Here is a 24524-nt window from a genome sequence, read left to right on the forward strand (position 1 = left end):
TTGAAGGAAGGATTGGGAAAAAAAAACCCTACCAGGATCAAGAAACAAGGGTGGACATTTCAGCAAGACAGTGATCCCAAACACAAAGCCAAGGAAACACTCAATTGGTTTCAAAGAAAGAAAATAAAGCTGCTAAAAAAAGGCCTAGCCAATCAACTTAAATTCAATAGAAAAAAAAAAAAAAAAAAAAAAATCTATGGAAAGAACTAAAAAGATCAGAGTTCATAGACAAGGCCCACGGAATCTTGAAGATTTGAAGACTGTTTGGAAGAATGGGCACAAAAAATAAATAATCCCCCCCGAGTAATGCATGTGACTAGTTTCTCCCTACAAGAGGAGTCTTAAAACTCATTACCAACAAAGATTCTGTACGAAGTATTAAATAAAATTTCAGTTCGCCTGTTCAATACTTTTTCCCTGTGTCATTCCATTTCATTACAAATCACTTAAAGTGGAATGTAAACCCACAACGTAGAGTATAAGATTTCCTATCATCTGTGCCCAGTCTTGCCACACAGACTTAATCCAGCTCTGAGCAATTCTATTGTTCAGCGAAATACACCTTGACAAACAGAAAACCTTTGTCAAATCCTCCCCCTTGGTGTGAGTGACAGGTTATATACATATCTTATGCACTAGCCTGAGACAGACACATGGGGGCTAGATTCAGTAGAATTAAGTGGGCGTAGCGTATCTCAGATACACTACGCCGCCGTAAGTTTGAGCAGCAAGTCCTGTATTCACAAAGAACTTGCGCTGAAACTTACAGCGGCGCAGTGTAACTGGGCCGGCGTAAGCCCGCCTAATTCAAAATAGGCTGGTTGGGGGCGTGTTCTATGTAAAATGCTAGTGACCCCACGTATTTGACGTTTTTAATGAACGGCGCATGCGCCGTCCGTGGACCTATCCCAGTGCGCATGATGCTCCAAATGACGTTGGCAAACCGTCATGCTTTTGACGTGACATAAATTACGGCCAGCCCCATTCACGTACGAGTTACGCAAACAACGTAAAATGTTTAAATTTCGACGCGGGAACGACGGCCATACTTAACATTGGCTGCGCCATGTATTTGGTGGTTTATCTTTACGCCTGAAAACCCTTACGTAAACGGCGTATCTTTACTGCGACGGCCGGGCGTACGTTCGTGAATTGTCGTATCTAGCCGATTTACATATTCTAGGCGTAAATCAGCGTACACGCCCCTAGCGGCCAGCGTAAATATGCAGTTAAGAGACGACGGCGTAGGAGACTTACGCCGGTCGTATCTTAGCAACATTTAAGTGTATCTCAGTTTGAGCATACGCTTAAAGTTGCGACGGCGGGGATTCGGACTTACGACGGCGTATCTACTGATACGCCCGTCGTAAGTCTATGTGAATCTACCCCATAGTGTGTAAAAAAGTTCACAGTTCACATCCTCCTCTCACTTCCGTTCCAGCTCTCCCAGGATTGGCTGCCTTTACCGTGTTTTGACTGGATGTTTCTTATGTAATGTGATCCACAGTTCAGGGTGACAAGGAAATGTATAGTGCAGTGAACAGACAGCAGATAATACACAGACAAGCGATTAGGGGAGATGTATCTAGTCAGAGCTGGGCAGAGTGTGTCTGAGGTCACCTGATCAGTTGCAACATTCCTTTCCATCACCAGGATGTGTTGTGGGGGAGGGGGTGGATTTCAGTAAGGCTGAATGAACTTAGGGCCCGTTCACAATAGTGTGCTGTGCGAGATTGCATGCGATTCGCAGTGCAATTTCAGCCATACAGATAGTATAGCTGATATCGCACTGCATGCGGTCCAAACACACACAGGACCCTTTTTCTGGTCCGCACCAGAATCGGATCGCACCTATACGATCCATGTCCGAACTGTCAGTTCGCAGTGCGATATGAAATGGGGGGGTGTAGTTAACATTGTATGACACTCCCCAGCAGTTCGCATATGGCAGTGTGTACTGCCGTGCGAGTTGGGTGCAATGTGGAAACCCACAGTGGATTTGCAGGGTTCCCGCATCGCACCAGTGTGCACCGAGCCTTGGTGGGAGCAGTCAGGTGACATTTGTAGGCTGTATGCTTTGAGGCTCGGTTCACACTGGTGCGATGCGGGAACCCTGCGAATCAACTGTGGGATTCCACATCGCACAGCAGTCAGGGCCATCCTAATAGCATTATGGGCCCCTGGGCAAAGTGATGCTATGGGGCCCCTACAAGGTTGCCCCAATTTACTCACCTACACTCAAGAATGAAAGTACAATATATCTCATTTACAGTGTGTCATGCTGGTAGATGTAGTCCCCCTGGCGTGCTGGTAGTTGTAGTCCCCCCAGTAGTTGTAGTCCCCCCGGTAGTTGTAGTCCCCCTGTCAAGCTGGTAGTTGTAGTCCCCCTGGTAGTTGTAGTCCCCCTGTCATGCTGGTATTTGTAGTCCCCCTGGTAGTTGTAGTCCCCCTGTCATGGTAGTTGCAGCCACTCACCCTCTGCAGCTCTCTCGATCTTCTGACTTTGGTGATGATGTTCCCCCTCATTGCATACTCCACCGCTGCCAGCACCTGGGTTTCAGAGACTGCAGGGGGAGGATCTGGCTCGCACCACGGGGGGGCTCCAGACCATCGCCAAACTACTCTTGGCCCTTCTGGGGGCCCCGGCGTCCATCCTCTTCATCCCGCTGATCAACAGCGAGATCACCGGACCCCGCGTGTCACCAGGTGACCACTGCTCTGTGGACGGAGTCAGGACGAAGGGCAGGGTGCCGTTCTGTGATTCGGTGAAGGGAGGAGCAGGATTCCCCTCTGTGGCGAGTGGGGTCAGGAGGGGCAGGGTGGCGCCCTGTGGTGGGCGGAGTCAAGAGGACGGCAGGGTGCTGCTCTAATGGACCATTAATGGTCGGAGAAGGGGGGAGGAGCAGGGTTCCCCTCTGTGGTTGGCTGGGTCAAGGTAAGACGGCCCTGACAGCAGTTCACACTGCCATATGCAAACTGCTGGGGAGTGTCATACAATGTTAACGACACCCCCATTTCATTTCGCACTGCGAACTGACAGTTTGGACATGAATCGGAGCGCATAGGTGCAATCGGATTCTGGTGTGGACCAGAAAAAGGGTCCTGTGCGTGTTCGGTCCAAATGCAATGCGATTTAAGCCATACAGTTTGTCAGTGGTCTTGGGGCTCTGGACTGTGTCGGTATGCCCTCTGTCTCCTTTGAGACAGAGGGCAGATTCCCCAGTCCTTTTCTCTGCAAAGATGAAGGGAGAGAAGACAGTGGCTCCTGTCCATAAACTGAGCATAGTAACACACAGGTTACTCAGTGATGAACGCTCTGTGTCCCATTCAGAAAAGAAAGGGTCTGGTAATACCAGACTCTCTTCGCTCTCCATCCTGACAGATTCCTCCTTCTGCCCCCCCCCCTCCCTGCAGGAGAGGAGACACAGATCAGGACGTGGGGGGGGGGGGACAGAGGAGGAAGACACTCTGGAATGATCGTTGTGACGGGGACAGCTGTGAGCACCGATTTCCCCCCCTCCCCCCACATGCTTTTCAGGTTGGGGTTAAAAGAATATACATATAGGCCTTTATATTATGCATAATATGTATTTTTCCTATTTCTGTACATTATGAACAAGAGAGAAACCATTTTGTCTCTAAGGTTGAATCACATTTCAAACCTTAAGGCCTTGTTACCAGAATTATTTTTTGTCTTACAGGGAGGCTGTGTGAGCATTTTCTGTGCCATCTCCAAGGTCATATATCTTTTAGGTTTGACACTTAAGAGAATGGCAAGGAGCTCTGGTTTCACATGAACTCACAGGAATTGTTCTTTGCATGAACAAAACTAGGGGGCTTATTCACAATTCCAGTGGAATATATATATATATATATATATATATATATATATATATATATATATATATATATAGTCGTTACCCTCTGACCGAGAGAGATGTGGATCACATAAACACGCGACAAGACTTACAACATAAATAGACCTGAAGTGTGCCTTGGTGGTCTGGTCAGTATGCCAAGAAAAGGGGGCATACCCAAGGTAAGTAATGGGTAGTTAATTGAAGAAGGATATGCTGAGAAATGCCCTGAAAAAGGGAAGGGCGGGAGGGTGTCGAATGCGATTGAATGCGCAGTCTCACGGACATGAGGTGAGCTGGGTAGAGTCGGCCCAGTGATGTGTAGTACCGCACACTGAACCGACAAAGAGCATATGTGAGTGGGCTGCTTAAATACCCTCCGGGCTCCTCCCATAAACTCAGGCCACCATACTGGCCTTATTTATGGTCGTTACCCTCTGACCGAGAGAGATGTGGATCACATAAACACACGATAAGACTTACAACATAAATAGACCTGAAGTGTGCCTTGGTGGTCTGGTCAGTATGCCAAGAAAAGGGGGCAAAAAGACTCAGATAGGGAAATAGTTTATATTGATTTCTTGTAATTATTGAGCAAGCTTTTTTAAAGGCTTGTGCCATTCCTTCATGAGGATTTGGGATGTATGTGGCAAAACAAGGAGACTTCCATCAGCCTGGTATCTCGATTACGTGGTCTGGTACTCCCTGTTGGGAGGCAACTGAGGCTGCTCTAATTCAGAAAGAATGTCCAGAGAACTGACTGGGGTTTGAAGCCAAAGTTATTTAGGAGGATTCTGACATGCTTTACACACTGGCTGGCACTCAGGGAGCTGGTTTAGAAAGGGTAGCAACGAGCTACCATCAGATTGGCTGGGTAGATGGAGCAGTAGTGGGTCGAGCACCGTCACTGGGCATCAGGCGTTGTTAGTCTGAAACAGGTTGATGTCAACCCCAGGGGCTGGTTTGTTGCGTTTGCAGACAGAGAGTGTAGTGGTTCGAAAGCGAGTCGGGTGGCGTCGGAGCAGTGTCTGACTGCCGGAGCCACTGACTAAATTCACTAGGTTGTAGGGAACCGTAGAAGGCCTGGTAGATGGCTGTTTGGGTGACTAGTCTGGGCAAAGCCCTAAACAGGGAACGAGTAAGGATTTTAGACATGTCCCTAAAGAGGGGACTCTTGAAAGGTAGGCGCTTGCCACTGACTACAGGTTGGTGCTTCTGTATGCCCTGTAGGGGGGACTTGACTGCATGGGCTCGAGAATACTGACGGTTTACTGGGGTCCTGCAGGGATATGAAATGCTGGATGCCATCTAGATATCATGATAGTATTGTGAGAAATGGTCAGCTGCATGTGACAATACGATATGAAGGCTAGGATGTGTCCAACGTTGCCTATTGCTGCTCCGGGGCAAAGGGGCCAAAAATGTGCGATTAGTGTTCCAAGCAGTGCGATAGGCCTTCGGTGTGTTGCGTGCCAAGGAGTGGTTAATAAGTTGGATTGCATTGGTGAGATGCGACTTCAGTCCATCGTCAGCAATGTCCATGGTGGGACAGTGATAGTTGTTGGGTCGGCTCCAGGCTCTTGCTGGAAAAAACATCCATTCCAAGGTTGGAATAGGAAAGCGCATCAGCTGCTTTTTGCATTTGCCTGGAAAAAGTCTACATAAGATATTAACTGGTGACGGAGTGACAGCTGCGCGAGCCTGCGCAGGAAGTGATGGGGAGTGACTTAGATCTACCTTAATTGATGATGTCGGCTGTGGCCTGATTGTCTGTGGTGAAGAACAGTGTCTGTCCTGTTCAAGTGTGGTCCCAGACCTGGGCAGCTGCCACGATGGGGTGCAGCACGAGGCGTGATGAAGACTGGGTGAAGCAAAAATGTAAGAGCATTTCTGGGGGCCAAGGTTTGGAGAACCAGTGGCGGCCTAAAAATGGCTGCAAAAGCATTTGGTGGCTCGGCTGACACTGCCGGGATGAAGATTGAAATGCTGTTCTATCAGGTGGGGAAGTTGTCCCACATAGCGAAGTATGCTACTGATGCTTGGTCTAGTTTGAGAACTTGGACTGGATCTTGCATTGGTGTGAAAAAATCAAGACAATACACAGGTGCTCAACAAGACGATATACATGCACTCCCAGGCCAACGTGCACTCGCAGGCCAACGTGCACTCGCTGGTGCTGGATGAAAACCTGAACTAACCGCAGAGAAAAGATGAATGGCCAACTGGGTGCCACTGTGTGTTTGTGTGGCTGATTGTTTGTCACTGAGGTGTGTTTGCAAGTTTAGTTTGTATTCGGGTTTGCGCGTAGGTGCGTGCCGCAAAGTGTTATACTACTGCAGACAATATTGTGCAGTTGCAAGGGTGTCAGGTTGCTGGGACGATATTGTGTGGTTGCAGGGGCCTTGAGTATGAAGGTTTGTTTTGAGACGGCATTGCGTGGTTGCAAGTGTCTCAGTCTGGTTTGCCGAGATGGTAGTGCGTGGTTGCAAAGGTCTCGATGATTATGAGGTTTGTTTTGGGATGGCATTGTGTGGTTGCACGGGTCTCAACAAGTGAGGGGTTGCTGAGACGATATTGCATTTGCAATGGTTTCAAATGAGTGTCAGGTTGCTAAGACGACTTTGTATGGCTGCAAAGGTCAGAACGGGTGTCAGGTTGCTGAGATGAGATTGTGTGGTTGCAAAGGTCTAGACGGGTGTGAGGTAGCTGAGATGATATTACATTTAGCAAGGGTCTCAAATGAGTGTCAAGTTGCTGAGACAATATTCCCCTTTATTTTTTTTATTTTTTTTTAAAACGACTGTGAATGAAACGCTGGTAAACATGAGTTACCGCATCTGGCAGTGTTTACAAGCTGTTACAGGCATTGGCGTTTCGAATGCCTCTGAACATCCGTCTGAACCCATTTTTTTTTTTTGTTGGGAAGGTTTCTAAACTCAACTGCCTAGAAATGACTATAAATGATCCTGTGTACATGTACTGATAAGATAACAAGAGGAGAAATCAGGGTCATCAGGGGCATCTGAAAAACACCCAACTGTTCCTAAACGTCTGTTTACCAACAGCAGTGTACATGAGGCCAAAGATGATTTGTCTGGCTGCAAGGGTCTCAATGAATGCCAGGTTGCTGGGGCGAGACTGCATGGTCACAAAGGTCTTTGACGAGTGGGAGGCTGCTCAAGATGGTATTGCGTGGTTGCAAGGGTCTTGATGAGTGTGGGGCTGCTGAGACGGTATTGCGTGGTTGCAAGGGTCTTGATGAGTGTGGGGCTGCTGAGACGGTATTGCGTTTGCGAGGGTCTCAACAATGGTGTGAGGCTGCTGAGACGGTATTGCATCTGCAAGGGTCTCAACAAGGGTGTCAGGCTGCTGAGACGATTTTGCATGGTTGCAATGGTCTCGACAGGTGTCAGGTTGCTGGGCCGAGATTGTGTGGTGGCAATTTTTATTTTTTGCACTTTTATATTTCTTTTTGCGTTTTTTTTTTTGCGTTATTTTTTTCTGCTTTTTTTTATATATATATATATATATATTTTTTTTTTTTTTTTGCGTTTTGTAAGAGTCATGTGTTGCAAGGGTCTCACCAAGGGTATCAGACTGCTGAGATGATTTGCATGGTTGCAAGGTCTCAATCAATAAGAATTGGGTTACTGAAAAAGGATAGGAACACCTGGTTTGTTTGTACCTTAAGCAAGCAGTATAAGGTAGAAGGACAACGCCTGTTTGAATCATAGGTTCCGTAGGGGCCACTAATGAACGATATGGGAGACAATGAATAGTAGCAAATTGATAGGACATAAAGAATGTAATAACAAATCTTACTTGCGACAGTGGGCCATGCGAGTGAGTTTGCGGCGGACTGTGGCTGGAGTGAAACATGTCGGGAATGTGTAGCGTGATGCCGTGCATGGGGCAAAACAACGAGGTTTGGTGTAGAAAATAGAACACGAGAAGTGCGTATCAATGCTTTGTAAGCTCCACTGTGGGAACCAAACATATGGTACAGGTGACACCATGAGTGGCCACGAATTTGACATGACAAATAAGCTAACGAATCCTACCTGGGACAGTGAACGTGCGACTGGGTTTGCTTTGGACTGGAGTGGATGTGCAACACATCCGAAGAGTGTGGTGTGGCGCCATGCATGACGCACAGGCAATAACTTTGGTAAATAAGAGAGAAGAACCGTGAACAAACAATTCGTAAGTTCCGCAGCGGGAACTAAAACACACGGCATGGGGGAAACAATGAATGACAACGGTAGAAAGTATGCAATGTATCTGATACGAAACGGTTGTAAAATGCATGAAATTAATCGATACGAATTGATAGTAAGGAGTATTGAACGAATCTGATACGAATTGGTTGTAGAGTGTATGCTACCCCTTGCTTTGAAACCGAACACCTACCAACCACCCATCCCCCCAGGCTAATCAAGTGCAGACAAGGCACCATGTGAGTCCAATTACCACCTCAATCTGCCAAAGAACCCATACAAACACATGCTAATCTCCAAATAGATTTACAAATGAATCGTATGTTTGGCAGAAGGAAGTTACAAATGTACTACGCCTGAGCCGAATGATGTTGGAACACGAGCAACAGTAACTCAGAGGCAGATTTTTTTCCAAAAGGGATGCAGGATAGGGAGCATAACAAATTGCAAGATTGCACAAGATACGAAAAGGTTTGAATCCTACTTATGACAGTAAGCGGGAACCGCCGGCGAAGACCATGAAGGGAGAAGCCGCAAAGCGCTTGCGATGTCGAATGCGATGTCGAATGCGCAGACTCATGGACATGAGGTGAGCTGGGTAGAGTCGGCCCAGTGACGTGTAGTACCGCACACTGAACCGACAAAGAGCATATGTGAGTGGGCTGCTTAAATACCCTCCGGGCTCCTCCCATAAACTCAGGCCACCATACTGGCCTTCATATATATACAGTATATCTATATCTATCAAATTGTTACTTTCTAATATCTTAACAATATATGTGCATTAGTAATTCATATATATAAAACCGTTTAATACATATATATATTAATATCCTTCCAAATGTGAGATCCTAAGTGTCAGAGACATTGAGAACCTATATTTGTGAAGCAAGTGTTTTGCTGGGAGTTACTTTTCAAATGATCTAATTTTCCTAGGAATGTTAGCTACTCATTAGCAATATGTGGGATACGTTTTCCCAAGACATAAATTTAAAAAGTTGCCGGTGTGTCTGGGTTTGTCGTCATTTCTTTGACATCATTTAACAAGTAATGGTGTTCCACCAAGCTAGGGGCAAAAGTCACATCAGAATTATTATTCCTTATACACCACGCCCCTACAGGTTAAAATTGGCATTATTCAAAATGGCTGAATCCTTGGTTGCTATGACAACCTACCTAAACATCATTTGAAGTCATCAGTCACGTAGCACACACACTTTTGGGAGTAAAATAAAAGTAGCAACGAATATAGCAGCAGAGATCTCTGACTAGCTCTGAAGGCCATCTCTCTATCTCTAAAGGAAGCTGGAAGGGAGAGATTGAACGCAAATATGTAGGGGGGGGGGTTGAAAGAAGTCCCTCTTGGGACTTTGCTTCTCAAACAAATAGAACTCTTAAATACTGGTAATGTATTTTGTTTATTTACCTTTTGCATACACATAACTAAAACACACACACACACATATTTATATATATATATATATATATATATATATATATATATATATATATATATATATATATATATATATATATATATATATATATATATATATATATATATATATATATATATATATATATATATAATAATCCCATTTGGAATTCTTATTTTTAACTGCAGTATGATATTAAATATTAAAAGACATACAATTTTGTACTGTCTTTATAAAGCTAAATGCCAACTGTTGTACAATGATTTTAAGGTGATGTCTATGAAAATAAATTCTCTCTAAATTTAAAATAAGCTTGATTGTATTTGTCAAGCGTGTGTACAATATGTCCTTTGATATGTACACATATGTAGTAAATAAGGAGATCTGTTTGTGTTGAGAAGAGGTAACAATGTAAACAAAAGCTATTTACATGAAGCCGTGAAGTCACGGAAGGTTATTTTACAAGTTACCAGGTTTTAAATTTAACCAGGGTGATTTAACCACTTGCCGACCTGCTCATGTACATTTACGTCAGCAGAATGGCACGGACAGGCACCTCAACGTACCTGTACGTGCTCTGCTTGACGGGGGTCGGGGGTCCGACCCCCCCCCCCCCCGGTACATGCCGCGGGTCGGTAAGCTGTAGAAGCGATCCGGGGGCGGCTGTTCGTTTTCAGCCACCCCCTTTGGATCGCTCTCAGCCAATGCCAGCGCCCCCCGCCTCTTCCTGTGTTTAGTGTAAACACAGGAAGAGGGAAGTGTGTGATCTCTCCTCGTGGTGGTCATATCGACCACCGCTGCGGAGAGAAGACATCACACAAGTAAGTCCCACCACACTAACACCAGTACATATAGGCACATTTGACCCCCCCTAGTCACCGCCGATCACCCCCCCCAGTCTCCTGTAACAGTGTCACTGAATGCAGTAATTATTTATTTTCTGATTGCTGCATTTAGTGTCAGTGTTACAGAAAAAAGTGTTAGGGCAGTTAGTTTTAGCCCCCTTTAGGTCCAGGGTAGCCCCCTACCCCCCCCTAAAAAAAGGTTTAACCCCTTGATCACCGCCCTAGTTAACCCTTTCACCCCTTATTGCCAGTGTCACTAAGCGATCGATTTTCTGATCGCTGTATTAGTGTCACTGTTGCCGCTAGGCAGTTAGTTTTTTTTGAGGTTCGCCGCCAGGTTCTATAGCGTTAGGTACCCCCATAAATAAAGTTTTTAACCCCTGATTGCCCCCTAGTTAACCCTTTCACCAGTGATCACCGTATAAGTGTTACGGTTGACGCTGGTTAGTTAGTTTGCTGTTTATAGCATCAGGGCACTCGCCGTATATAACCCAATAAAGGTTTAACCCCCTGATCGCCCGGCGGGTGATATAAATTACATTTTAGCGTCAGTCAGGGTCTGCGTCGCCCCAGGTAGCGTTAGGTTAGTGCCAGTACCGCTTACACCCACTCGCAAAGCATACACCCCCCTTAGTGGTATAGTATCTGAACGGATCGATACCTGATCTGATCAGATCTATACTAGCGTACCCAGCAGTTTAGGGTACCCAAAAACGCATTGTTAGCGGATTCAGCCCAGATACCCGCTAGCACCTGCGTTTTCCCCCTCTGCCCAGCCCAACCCACCCAAGTGCAGTATCGATCGATCACTGTCACTTCAAAAACACAAGACACATAACTGCAGCGTTCGCAGAGACAGGCCTGATCCCTGCGATCGCTAACAGTTTTTTTTTCGAAGCGTTTTCTACATTTTCCTTTCTATAGTCAGGTGCTTTTTTTACCTGTGAATCATCACCAGTGTACCACTAAATTTAGAGCCCCAAAATGGCAAAGCGAATGTACACTGGTGAAGAGGCCGTCAGGATTCTGTGCATGACAGATAGTGAAGAAGAGGAGGTCACGCATCTGTCAGAATCAGGCTCAGAATACGAACCCGTTTACGACAGCGGCTCCATGTCAGATAGCTCGGACAACGGAGTTGTGGTCCCTGCTAAGGCCAGGCCTACCCGACCCCGTTCTGATGTTGTTGAGCAGCAAGAACCGCAGGTCCCTCGTATGGAGCAGAGAGCCAGTACTAGCGCCGCTATTCCTTCTGGTGGATTGGCAAGCACCAGCGGCCTAGTACACCCTGGTCATTCATCCAGCACTGCAGTAAGATGTGGCGAGTCCCATAAGTGCAGTTCAAGCTGGCGAGGTGGCAAGCACAAGTAGTGTCCCGCTGCCACCAAGAAGAAGACAAAGACAGGCCCGTCGTGCCCATAGTGCCCTTCCTGCAGAATTCGCCTATCCTGATTGGGTCCCCACCACTTCTGCAGAACCCGTACTTCCCCCATTCACTGGCTAACCCAGTATTCAGGTGGATACAGCGAATTTTATGGCACTTGATTTTTATTCGCTGTATTTCACGGAAGATCTCTATAGATCTATTGTGGACCAGAGTAATTTATATGCTGGTACCTACATCGCCGCTAATCCCCAGTCTCTCCTTGCCAAAGAATGGAAACCTATTGAGGTTTCCGAATTTAAGACCTTTCTGGGCCTTACCCTCAACATGGGCATACACCCATTTCCGGAATTGCGGATGTATTGGTCCACACATCCAATTGACCATATGCCCCTATTCTCTGCTCATATGGCCAGGAAACAATACGAGGCGATCCTGCGGTTCCTGCATTTCAGTGACAATGCACTTTGTCGTCCACGTGGAGACCCTGAATTTGACCGGCTCTACAAAATTCAGCCCCTCGTAACCATTTCAATGAACGTTTTGCAGCCTTGTTTAATCCCCAGCAGGTTGTATGCGTTGACGAGTCCCTGGTTAAATTTGCTGGCCGCTTGTCTTTCAAGCAGTACATTCCCAACAAGCGTGCCAGATACGTGGTCAAGCTCTATAAGCTCTGTGACAGGGCCACAGGCTACACATGGAGCTTTAGGGTTTACGAGGGCAAAGATAGTCAGGTAGAGCCGGAAGGATGCCCAGATTACATGGGGAGCGCTGGCAAGATCGTTTGGGACTTGGTGTCACCCTTATTCGGAAAGGGGTACCACTTGTATGTGGACAATTTTTACAGTAGCGTGCCACTTTTTAGATCGTCAGATTGGAGCATGTTGCACCGTGCGACCTAATCGCCGGGGCTTTCCCCAGAGGCTTGTAGATTCTCATCTAAGGCTGGGGGCGAGAGCCTGCTTCAGATGTAAAAATTTGCTCGCTGTGAAGTGGCGGGACAATAGGAATGTTTTCGTTCTTACCACCCTTCACGCAGACACGACAGTACAAATTCGTACGGCGACTGGTGTTGGAGAAACCCCTCTGTGTCCATGAATATAACCAAAATATGGGAGGGGTGGACCTCAACGACCAGTTGATGGCGCCGTATCATATTGCCCGCAAGACGAGACGCTGGTACAAAAAAAAAAGTGTCTACATTTATTTCAATTGGCTCTACTGAATGCTCATGTCTTATACAGAGCTTCAGAACAGAATGGATCCTTCCTTCAATTCCAGAAGGATATCATCACAGAACTCCTGTATCCAGGCGGTACTGTACCTTACCATCCCCTACCAAATGCAGTAAGCCGACTGCATGAGAGGCATTTTCCCCATATGCCCTCGAGAGTACCCCTACCCAAAGAGCCCCCAAAGAAGATGTCGTGTCTGTAGCAAGTGCGGATTTAGGCGTTACACCCGTTATTTTTGTCCCAAATGTCCTGACGATCCTGGTCTTTGTATTGGTGAATGTTTTGAACGCTTCCACACACAAGTTAATTATTAGTGTAGGGTAAAAACATTTCACAGGCTAGGCTCACTTACACAGGGTCTCCCAAGATGCCATCGCATTTTGAGAGACCCAAACCTGGAACCGAAAAGTTGAACAGTTACAAAAAAAAAAGTGTTAAAAATTATAAAAAAAAAAAGGAAAAAATAAAAACACAAAAATAGTTGTCGTTTTATTGTTCTCTCCCTCTATTGTTCTGCTCTTTACTGTATTCTATTCTGCAAAGTTTTATTGTTATGTTTTTTCATGCTTGCTTTTCAGGTATGTAATTTACTTTACTGTTTTCAGGTACGCCATTCAGCTGTTGCGCGGACTTATTTATCTTGACAGCAACAGCGTTTGCTCCCACGATATATAAAGCCGCGACTCCACCACAGTTAAAAAAAAGAGCATATATGCCGAAGCATGGGGGCAGCAGGGGCGGAGGAGCGATTTTGCTCCTAATGCCGCGTACATATGGTTGACATTCCTACGGAGGCTTTTCCGTGGAAAAGTCTGACCATGTGTACACGGCATAGAAAAGTCCAACCGTGTGTACGTGGCATAGAAAAGTCCGACCGTGTGTACGCGGCATAACTTTTTTGCGGGGGGATGCCCCCATGCTTCGGCATATATAATTGGTGCATGTATGCCCATCATTAGAAGTGGGTGGATGAAGGGAGGTATTCTAATGGTGGGCATACCCACCGATCAATCTTTTTTTCGTTCAGCCAACAGGCTGAACGAAAAATGTATAAATATGTATAATATATGTATAAATATTGAAGGCGGTGCTTGGTTTTCGGGGTCCCATACACGGCTAGGCTCCCAAAAAGTCCCAAACATGTGGTATCCCCGTACTCAGGAGAAGCAGCAGAATGTATTTTAGGGTGCAACTCCACATATAACCATGGCATGTGTGAGCAATATATCATTTAGTGACAATTTTTTTTTTTTTTTTGTCATTATTCAATCACTTGGGATCGCTTATTGCGATTTTTTTTACTAAAGACATGTGGCTGAATGTTTGACTAAAATTTAGTTTATTCGATATTTTTTACTTTTTGTTATAAGAAAAATCATTTTTTTTTCAAGATTTTCGATCTTTTTCCATTTATATCGCAAAAAATAAAAAAATCGCATAGGCAATCAAATACCATCAAAAGAAAGATCTATTTGTGGGAAGGAAAGGACGCAAATTTTGTTTCGGTACAACATTGCATGACCGCGCAATTACCAGTTAAAGCAGCGCAGTGACAAATTGTAAAAACACCTTGGGTCTTTAGGCAGCGTTTTGGTCCGGGGCTTAAGCAAGAACTGAATATACCTTGTCATATAATGTAAATATTATCTGAACATTTAACCATCACTTATCTCTGATTGTAGAAGTATATCAATTATTTGTTTTATCACGAATTATACCCGATTTTAATATTGCACTATATCTTTAGTTAATAAATAGATATTTTAAATATTCATTTGTGTTACTGGTCTTCAAAATAGCACGGATAAAATAATTTTGGATTTCTTGTTTGATATTGTAGGAAATTGTAACTCTCCCAAAAGCACAGATTTCCATAAATACAATAATATTTTTATATTTCAGTATAAACATTCTGACAGTATATGGAGGCACTATGCCGCAATACATCAATGGTTCTGACGAGGTGAAAGCCGCGGGAGGAGAGGAGAAGCGGCTGATGAAAAGCATGCAGGGGGGGGGGAATAAAAATCAGTGCTCAAAGCTGTCCCTGTCACACCAATCATCCCTGAGTGTCACTGGACATCAATGTGTATTTACAGAAGAGACAGGGGCGGTGAAAGCGCTCTGCTATTACCCAGAATGCGCTATGCCTCTCCTGTGCCCGCTCTGGGGCAAGAGAAGTGTATTGGTGGGCGGGGAGTCTGCTGACATGACTCCGCCCACCGAACAGACCTGCCCACTGAATCCGGACTTTTCAGGGGTATCAAACAGCTAAAAGGGGGACATTTGAGGTGTAGGGATTAGGGCTGTTACCGATTAAATTTGTGTTCGATTAAGCAACTAATTTCGATTAATTATAAAACTAAATGTTGTCATCTCCCATCTCCCCCATACTGTAATATCCACATCTCCCGCCACCCCATACTGCAATAGCTACATCTCCCTGCTCTTACCAGAAAAGAAAGCACAGCAGGCAGCATACACAAGCAGGCGGATGATGACATCAGTGCGCCGCTACTAGGCTGCCGCCGGGTGTACCAAGAAAGCCACAGCACCGGAGCTAGGCTGAAGCTGCGGCCTTTCCTATGGGTGAGACCGCGGAGCTCAATCCACGAATCTTACCGATCAAAATTATTTTGATCGATCAAAGAAATGAACGATTAATCAAGGAATTAGTCGTTAATTTCCGCAGCCCTAGTAAGGATACATGTATATCCTTATAGATAACCACTATGGCAGTACTTTAGAATTGATGAGAGTGGGTTTACATCCACTTTAAAGTGGTTGTAAAGGCAGAGGTTTTATCTTAATGCATTTTATGCAAAAACCTTCTGTGTGCACTGTGTGCAGCAGCCCCCCTAATACTTATCTGAGCCCCTTCTCGATCCCATGATGATGTTGCATGAGAGAGTCCACTAAATATCTCCCTCCTGATTGGCTGAGACAGCAGTGGAGCGCCGAGAGAGAGAACTGGGCTGTTGGGTAATGTCGGAATGGACACACGGTGCTTCAGTTTAGGTGCCCCCATTGTAAGTTGCTTGCTATGGGGGCACTCTGCAGGGGAAAGGGGCCAGAAGCACCAAAGAGGGACCCCAGAAGAGGAAAATTGGGGTTGCTCTGTGCAAAACCACTGCACAGAGGTGAGAATAAAAAGTTTGTTAGTCAAATAAATGATTTAAACTCTAGCATCACTTTAAATTTCTGAACTTATTTGCTTTGATTTCTTTGGACGTATGGATTGTAACAGACGTGGTGAAAAATTGCATGTCAATAGAACATCTATGCATAGAAATAAAGAAGAATAAAATATAATTTTTATTAGCGGGGTGCCTGTGAAACAAGTTATTGGGAGTCTGAGAGCTCTGGGTGGGACAGACTCCCAAGTCCTTTGGACACAAGCATTTGATTGTAAGGACACAGTAAGAGCAGAAATTTATTTTTGTTTGATTGATGGCAAGATGGATTTACCACCCGCCCCCTGTTTCTGTGAGGCAGTCCAACCCTGGGACCTCCACCAGCCAGAACCATAAGGACCACCCCCAGGAGAGCACATAGAACCACCAACCCCTGGGTTCCCATGCGCCTCCTCCCCTCCGACCACCAAGAGGGAACCCCACCTGTGGAGCTGCAGGTGACAGACAGGTAAGGGACGCAACCCCCTGGTCCTCCTTATCTTTTGATGGCTGATGTCAGCAACGCCAGAAGCCGCCAGGATGGCCCCTGCCTCTGACACTCTCCCGTCGTGAAAAGGATGGTCTTGCCTCTGGGATCTCCAGCCGCCTGTGCAACCTTTCTGGATCCCCATCAGCCAAAGCCCGGCCCACCTTCAGCATCCGTGGCTGAAACCAGGAGCTGGGGGGGGTCAGGAGAGGTGCACACCCCCCGCCAGAAGTCACGTCACCCGCTTCATGGCCCCGCTGTGAGCTCCATCCCGGCTCGCAACAGAATGCAAGAGGGGCAGTGAGTCTTCCCCGAGAACCTGAAAGCAGTCCCGACACAGCTTTCGAAGAGCTGGGATGACAACAGAAACAAAACAGTGTGGCTGCCAGGCAAACTCTCTCAGAGGCATAGCACCACTAGTCCTCAGAGACCTCTGTCCCCTTCCCAGACATACAGGCTTCCGCCTCCCTGGCTGTCTTTAGCCACAGCTCTTTGCAGTCTCTCCTGCCAGAGGAAACACCAAAACTGATGAGCTGGTGGGGCAGCATGCCTTTTAAATCTAGGCTTGGAGGTGCCCCCCCCCCCCCCCAAGAAGGGAGGAGCCAAGGTCTTTCATAGATGGTTGTCCTGAAAGACGATATGGGGGGGTCCTGCATCATTTTGGTGCGGATGCAATGTGATTTCAGCCAGTTTGTATTGCTGAATTTGCATTGCATAGACACACATGTGATCTGCACAGCAACGTGTGAGTAGGGTGACCACATTTCCAAACTACAATTCAGGGACACCCTCCCTTCCCAAAAATCAGCTTGTACTGTAACAAATCACAGCGATTGGACACAAGAGGTGGGATTTATGATTTCTCCAATCACAAGCAGGATTGCGCTCCTCCAGGCATTCCCGACCAGGACAAGGACTGTCAGTGAGTAAATCAGTGATGTGGTGACCTTTTTTGGGGGCATCAGATTGGCCCGGGGGGTGGCTGTGTCAGTTTCATTCCGGGACACTGTATTGCCCTGGAATGAATGTACCCGGGACAGACCTGCAAAATGCGGGACTCTCCTGGGAAATCCGGGACACTTGGTCACCCTACATGTGAGGTCTGTGCTCGCACCAATATGAACCCAGCCTAAACCAGGGGTTCTCAACCCTGTCCTCAAGTAACCCCCCCCCCCCCACCAGGCCATGTTTGCAGGTTTTCCCTTCTCTTGCACAGGTGATTTAAAGTGGTTGTAAACCCCCCACCCCCAAAAAAAAAACCCATGCCAGACCTTAGATCGAAGCCCCCACAGCGGTCCTGGCATACTGCTCTGGCTGGCGACATGTCTCCCAGAGTTATTTCCGGGTATCACGGCTCCGGCACCGATTGGCCTGGAGCTGCAATGACGTCACCCCCACCCGCAAAGACACATGCTGATACAGTGGATATCTCCTAAACCATGCAGGTTTAGGAGATATCCATGGTACCTACAGGCAAGCCTCATCTGTAGTGAAAGGTGGTCTGCAAAAGCCCTTTCACACTGGAGCAGTGGGGGTGTTGGCACTAAAAATATCGGTCATTTTTCGTGGCGCCATTTAGCTGCTAGCAGGCCGCCTTTAACCCCTGCTAGCAGCCAAAAAAGGCTTTAACCACTTGCCGACCTCCTCATGTAGATATACGTCAGCAGAATGGCACGGACAGGCACATCAACGTACCTGTACATGCTCTGCTTGACGTGGGTGGGGGGTCCGATCAGGACCCCCCCCGCTCCATACGGCGGTCGGTAAGCCTCGGGGAGCGATCCGGGACGATGGCGTGGCTATTTGTTTATAGCCGCTCCGTCGCGATCGCTCCCCGGAGCTGAAGAACGAGGAGAGCCGTGTGTAAACACGGCTTCCCCGTGCTTCACTATGGCGGCGCATCGATCGAGTGATCCCTTTTATAGGGGAGACTCGATCGATGATGTCAGTCCTACAGCCAATTTAAATGCATTTTTTGCTGTGAAAATGACAATGGTCCCAAAAATGTGTCAAAATTGTCCGAAGTGTCCGCCATAATGTCGCAGTCACAAAAAAAAAAAAAAAAAAAAAAAAATAATAAATCGCTGATCGCCGCCATTAGTAGTACAAATAAAAAAGCAATAAAACTATCCCCTATTTTGTAAACGCTATACATTTTGCGCAAACCAACCGATAAACGATTATTGCGATTTTTTTTACCAAAAATAGGTAGAAGAATACCTATCGGCCTAAACTGAGGGAAATTTATTTATATATATATATATATATATATATATATATATATATATATATATATATATATATATATATATATATATATATATATATATATATATATATATATATATATATATATATATATATATATATATTTTTGGGGGATATTATAGCAAAAAGTAAAAAATATTGAATTTTTTTCAAAATTGTCGCTCTATTTTTGTTTATAGCGCAAAAGATAAAAAACGCAGAGGTCATCAAATACCACCAAAAGAAAGCTCTATTTGTGGGGAAAAAAGGACGCCAATTTTGTTTGGAAGCCACGTCGCACGACCGCGCAATTGTCTGTTAAAGCGACGCAGTCCCGAACTGTAAAAACCCCTTGGGTCTTTAGGCAGCATATTGGTCCGGGGCTTAAGTGGTTAAAATCCAGCAGTACTGCCCATTGATTTCAATTGGCAGGGGAGCTTTAGGAGCGGTGTATTCACTGCTCCTACAGAGCCTCAAATATGCGGTCCTGCCAGCGCACCACTCCAGTGTGAAAGCCCTCTGCCTTTCACACTGGAGTGAATAGAGACACTCGTTCAGGGCACTTTGCAGGCACTATTTTTAGTGTTATGGCGCCTGCAAAGCACCTGAGTGTGAAAGAGGTCTAAGGGTTTACAACCACTTTAAATCTGAGTCAATGGCTTGGTATTTTGGACAGCCATTTTATCTAAGAGAAGTTTCCAAAACATGGCCAGTAGGGGGTGCTTGAGAACCACTGTGCAAATATCGTGCGACACAACAAAATTTGCAACAACCATCATTTTATTCTCCAGGGCCCCAGCAGACCAGTCATAGCCCTTAGCCTCTGAGCTACCATCCATGCCCCCTGTTTGCGCCGTATGGAGACTGTAACCAGCGTCACCGGAACCTGATGATGACGACGACGACATCACACACCCTGGAAGTGACCCCGCTTGGAAAGAAATAGCCCCGCCCCCTCACATACCAGCCATGCTGTTGGAAGGGAAAATGATGCCGCCTATGCGACTGCGGTAATGGGCTGGCTTTACCGCGGTGCCTTTGCACGTAACCAACAATGGAAACCTCCGGTTCCCCTTTCCCCGCCAGGAAAGGGTATGGTAATCTACTACTGCTGGTGAAGTACAGTCTGGGGCTGTGGGATTTACCACCCGCCACCTGTTTCTGTGAGGCAGTCCAACCCTGGGACCTCATTCCCAGGGCTGGAAAAAAAAAAAAAAAAAAAAAAAAAAAAAAAAACACCCACCACACACAAGTTAGTTAATTGGAACTAGAACCTTATGCACAGGTTCACACTGCTGCGAGAGTGAAATCGTGCAAGTTCAGCTGAACTCACATAATTTCATAGCCGCATGTTAATCTGACTTCACGTAGGCGATTTCTGTGTGGGTTCCTGCACAATGTCTATGAAATCGCACCAGAAGTTGCCAGAAACGTCTTCAGATTCAGACGGTACTATTGCCGGCCGACATGTCAAATCGCATCATTTAGAACCTGGGCTCAAGTCTCTTGTAAGCATAATTCCCTCATTCAGCATAATTGCCAGTCTATTCTGTTAGCCCAGGTGCAGTGTACAGCCTGAAATTATATGATTTGCTGCATACTGCTGTACTCATGTATATGGTAATGCAAGAGTGCATATGCTCAGCGTTTATTTGTATTTTGTCCTATCTTACATACTGGGCCTGATTAATGAAGATGGGGGTCGATAGGTGTGCTTCTTGTACAAAAAAATAAATAAAAAGGTGGAAAAAATAAAGGGGGGGGGGGATTGCTTGGGTAGGAGTGAAACTGGGCCATGTACATTGTGATTTATAATATTTCAGCGATGAAAGTAGATTGCCCACTATATTCATCTGAAGCATCTTTTTCCTAGGTTTTTGTAAGTTGTTTTCCCATTAAATAAAGCATGCTATTTGAATGGCTGATATAAACAGCAGTTTTGTTTTCTCCTCCTTCAACTATTCTCCATAAATCAGCTCCCTTTATGAACACATAAATTACCAAAAAGTCAATGCAATGTGTAATACTACAAATATATATACATATAAAAAAACATACCTCATATTTCTGTGAAAGCCAAGCAATGTGCTCCTAGCGTTAGTTTAACTGCAGAGACTAATGGAAGCTGCCAGTTCCCTTTGCAAATCTAAAGATGGTTCAGAGTCCTAACTATTTATAGGAACAGCTGTTCTATGTCCTGTGGTTTACCCTCCCCCTTTAGAATGATTAGGGCAGTTTGGTTTAGGAAGTCTCAAATTCTTTCTAGAGTATTCTTCACACCAAGACATCTGCAGTAAAGTCATGGAAATGTAACCACTTCAATACCAGGGGCTTTTACCCCTTCCTGCCCATGCCAATTTTCAGCTTATAGAGCTGTCAAACTTTGAATGACAATTGCGTGGTCATGCAAAACTGTACCCATATGAAACTTTTTTTTTTTTTTTTCACACAAATAGAGCTTTCTTTTGGTGGTTGATTTGAGCCAAGTAACATCATGAATGATTTATGCAAATGACCGTCAGTACATATGCGGAAGGTCAGTTTTGCCTACATATGCAATGGAAGTGTGCTTTACATGCGGATGAGATATCTATTTACAGTGTCATTTTAAGAGCATTATAGGCCCCCGGGCAATACAGTGCACTGGGGCCCTGTCTACACAATCACGCACGAGAATTTACTGACAAAAATTATAAAATTTACTGGCAGAACCACATTTTTTACTGCCACTGCAAAAAAAGTACCTAAAATTACAGTTTTCAGTGCCGAACAATGCAAATGTCAGTTTTTAAACTATAAACATATAGCTAGTGCTATTAGCAATGTGTTTAAGTTAAACAAAAGTAAAACAAAAAAAATGTCTTCATTGACATGAAGGTCAGGTTACTAAAACCCAGCCAGCACAGAGTTTCCTCTTACATCAGAGTCTGCAGGATTCCCCCTTACAGTGAAAGGGAACTCTTATGTAAAGGGGAACGCTGCAGATCATGATCTAAGGGGGGAACTCTGATGTGGAGGGGGGCTCTGGTGACCAGAGACCACCTTATATCAGAGTCCACTGCTTTCTCTTTCCACTTACATCAGGGTCCGCAGGACTGAGTTCCCCCTTGCATTTTAAGGGGGAATCCTGCAGACTCTGATGTAAAGGGGAACTCTGATGTGGGGGGCACCTTCCGTAGAGTAAATACACTAAGGTAAGGGGGGGTCACTAATATAGGAGGGGGAACCTTTATATCAGTGCCCCCTTACATTTTTGCATCACTCCCCCCTTACATCAGCAACCCCCCGCATTCGTGGAGGACCTGATCTTCTCTGTGATTTCCGCAAACTGGGCATGGGCAGTTCTACCCGTCACTCTCCACAATTTTTTACTGGGGTTTGCTGGGCAGGCCTTGGTGGGGCCCCCCAGGCAAGCGGGGCCCCCGGGCAACTTCCCAGCGTGCCCAATGGAAAAGATGGCCCTGTCTATTTATGCCTGCTGAGAGCTGCTGCATACATAAGGCCAATCTGACTTTTCTATCACTGCATCGGGCGATTTGCCGGCTGTTTTTACCGTTTTTTCAGTCACTAGCGGGGATTAAAAGCACCCCGCTAGCCCTGAAAAACCGCTGCAAAAACGATGTATGAAAGTAGCCTTATTAGAAAAAGTATAAAGCGTAGGGCATGCCCCCTTAAAGGAGAATCATACAAAAACGCATTAGTTAAAACCCCGCAAGTGCTTTATTTTACCATTACTTTTCCTGTACAATGGCTTTTAAAATTGACAATTTAGAAATCGGATGAAAGTGTTTAGCACTGGGAAACACTTTTTGAAAGATAAAGGCCCAGATTCTCAACCGAGATACGACGGCGTATCTCCAGATACGCCGTCGTATCTCTGCGTTGAGCCGTCGTATCTATGCGACTGATTCTTAGAATCAGTTACGCATAGATATCCATTAGATCCGACGGCGTAAGAGACTTACGCCTGTCGGATCTTAAGTGCATTTTTTTTTGGACCGCTAGGTGGCGCTTCCGTCAAAATCCGTGTTGATTATGCAAATAGCTAGATAAGTGAATTCCCGAACATACGCGCGGCCGACGCAGTAAAGTTACGACATTTACGTTAGGCTTTTCCGGCGTAAAGTTGCCCCTGCTATATGAGGCGCAGCCAATGTTAAGTATGGCCGTCGTTCCTGCGTCAAAATTTTAAAAAGTTACGTTGTTTGCGTAAGTCGTCTGTGAATGGGGCTGGGCGGCATTTACGTTCACCTCGAAACCAATGACGCCCTTGCGACGTCATTTGGAGCAATGCACACTGGGATATTTTACGGATGGCGCATGCGCCGTTCGTTCGGTGCGGGGACACGCTTCATTTAAATGATACACGCCCCCTACCCGCCGAATTTGTATTCCGCCGGGTGATTTACGCTACGCCGCCGCAACTTACGGAGCAAGTGCTTTGAGAATACAGCACTTGCCCGTGTAAGTTGCGGAGGCATAACGTAAATGAGATACGTTACGCACACACAAAATTGCATGGCTGTACGTGAATCTGCCCCAAAGAGTGCATTTATATACAACTATATAGCTCAGATAAAAATGAGGGACAAATGGTGAAGGACAGAGGGATTTTAGTCCCTCGAAATCAGGGACAGTTGGGAGCTATGCCTCGAGGTCATCTGTGAGGTGAAAGGCTGATTTAATAGCTGACACCCCAGGGGTTTCCTAGGACTAACTTTGACCTTTTGTTTCTCTGCTTTGCTGCTTAACCACTTAAGCCCCGGACCATTTTGTTGCTAAATGCCCAGGCCAGGTTTTGCGATTCGGCACTGCGTTGCTTTAACAGACAATTGCTCGGTCGTGCGACGTGGCTCCCAAACAACATTGGCGTCCTTTTTTTCCCCACAAATAGAGCTTTCTTTTGGTGGTATTTGATCACCTCTGCGGTTTTTATTTTTTGCGCTATAAACAAAAATAGAGCGACAATTTTAAAAAAAATGCAATATTTTTTACTTTTTTTTTTTTCCTCAGTTTAGGCTGATACGTATTCTTCTACATATTTTTGGTAAAAAAAAAATCGCAATAAGTGTTTATCGATTGGTTTGCGCAAAATTTATAGCGTTTACAAATAGGAGATAGTTTTATTGCATTTTTATATTAATTTTTTTTTTTACTACTATTGGCGCGATCAGCGATTTTTTTTTGTGACTGCGACATTATGGCGGACACTTCGGACAATCTTGACACATTTTTGGGGGACCATTGTCATTTTCACAGCAAAAAATGCATTTAAATTGCATTGTTTATTGTGAAAATGACAGTTGCAGTTTGGGAGTTAACCACAGGGGGCGCTGTAGGAATTAGGGGTTAACCTAGTGTGTGTTTACAACTGTAGGGGGGTGTGGCTGTAGGACTGTCATCGATCGAGTCTCCCCTATAAAAGGGATCACTCGATCGATGCAGCCGCCACAGTGAAGCACGGGGAAGCCGTGTTTACATACGGCTCTCCCCGTTCTTCAGCTCCGGGGAGCGATCCGCGTCGGGAGCGGCTATAAACGAATAGCCGCGCCGTCGTCCCGGATCGCTCCCCGAGGTAAGCCGCCTGCCGCACGCAGCGGAGGGGTCCCGATCGGACCCCTGACCCGCCTAGAAGGCAGGGAC

The 24524-nt window shown here is 45.7% G+C and overlaps 1 protein-coding gene across 3 annotated transcripts in view; it reads right to left on the minus strand.

Moving 5' to 3' along the window:
- Nucleotides 1-21041, minus strand: part of PTGES3L (prostaglandin E synthase 3 like) — a 318513-nt gene extending 297472 nt beyond the window's left edge. For 2 of the 3 annotated variants that reach the window (XM_040329759.1, XM_040329760.1), the window contains exon 1: nt 20940-21040. In XM_040329759.1, coding sequence (XP_040185693.1) covers nt 20940-20944 — 5 coding nt within the window. In that variant the 5' untranslated portion in view covers nt 20945-21040. Of the gene's footprint in view, nt 1-20939 lie in introns of all 3 variants that reach the window. The other variant, XM_040329758.1, reaches the window with a different exon arrangement.
- Nucleotides 21042-24524: the final 3483 nt, after the last annotated feature.

Source organism: Rana temporaria, chromosome 12 (genome assembly GCF_905171775.1).
Source record: "Rana temporaria chromosome 12, aRanTem1.1, whole genome shotgun sequence".
Lineage (NCBI taxonomy): Eukaryota > Metazoa > Chordata > Amphibia > Anura > Ranidae > Rana > Rana temporaria.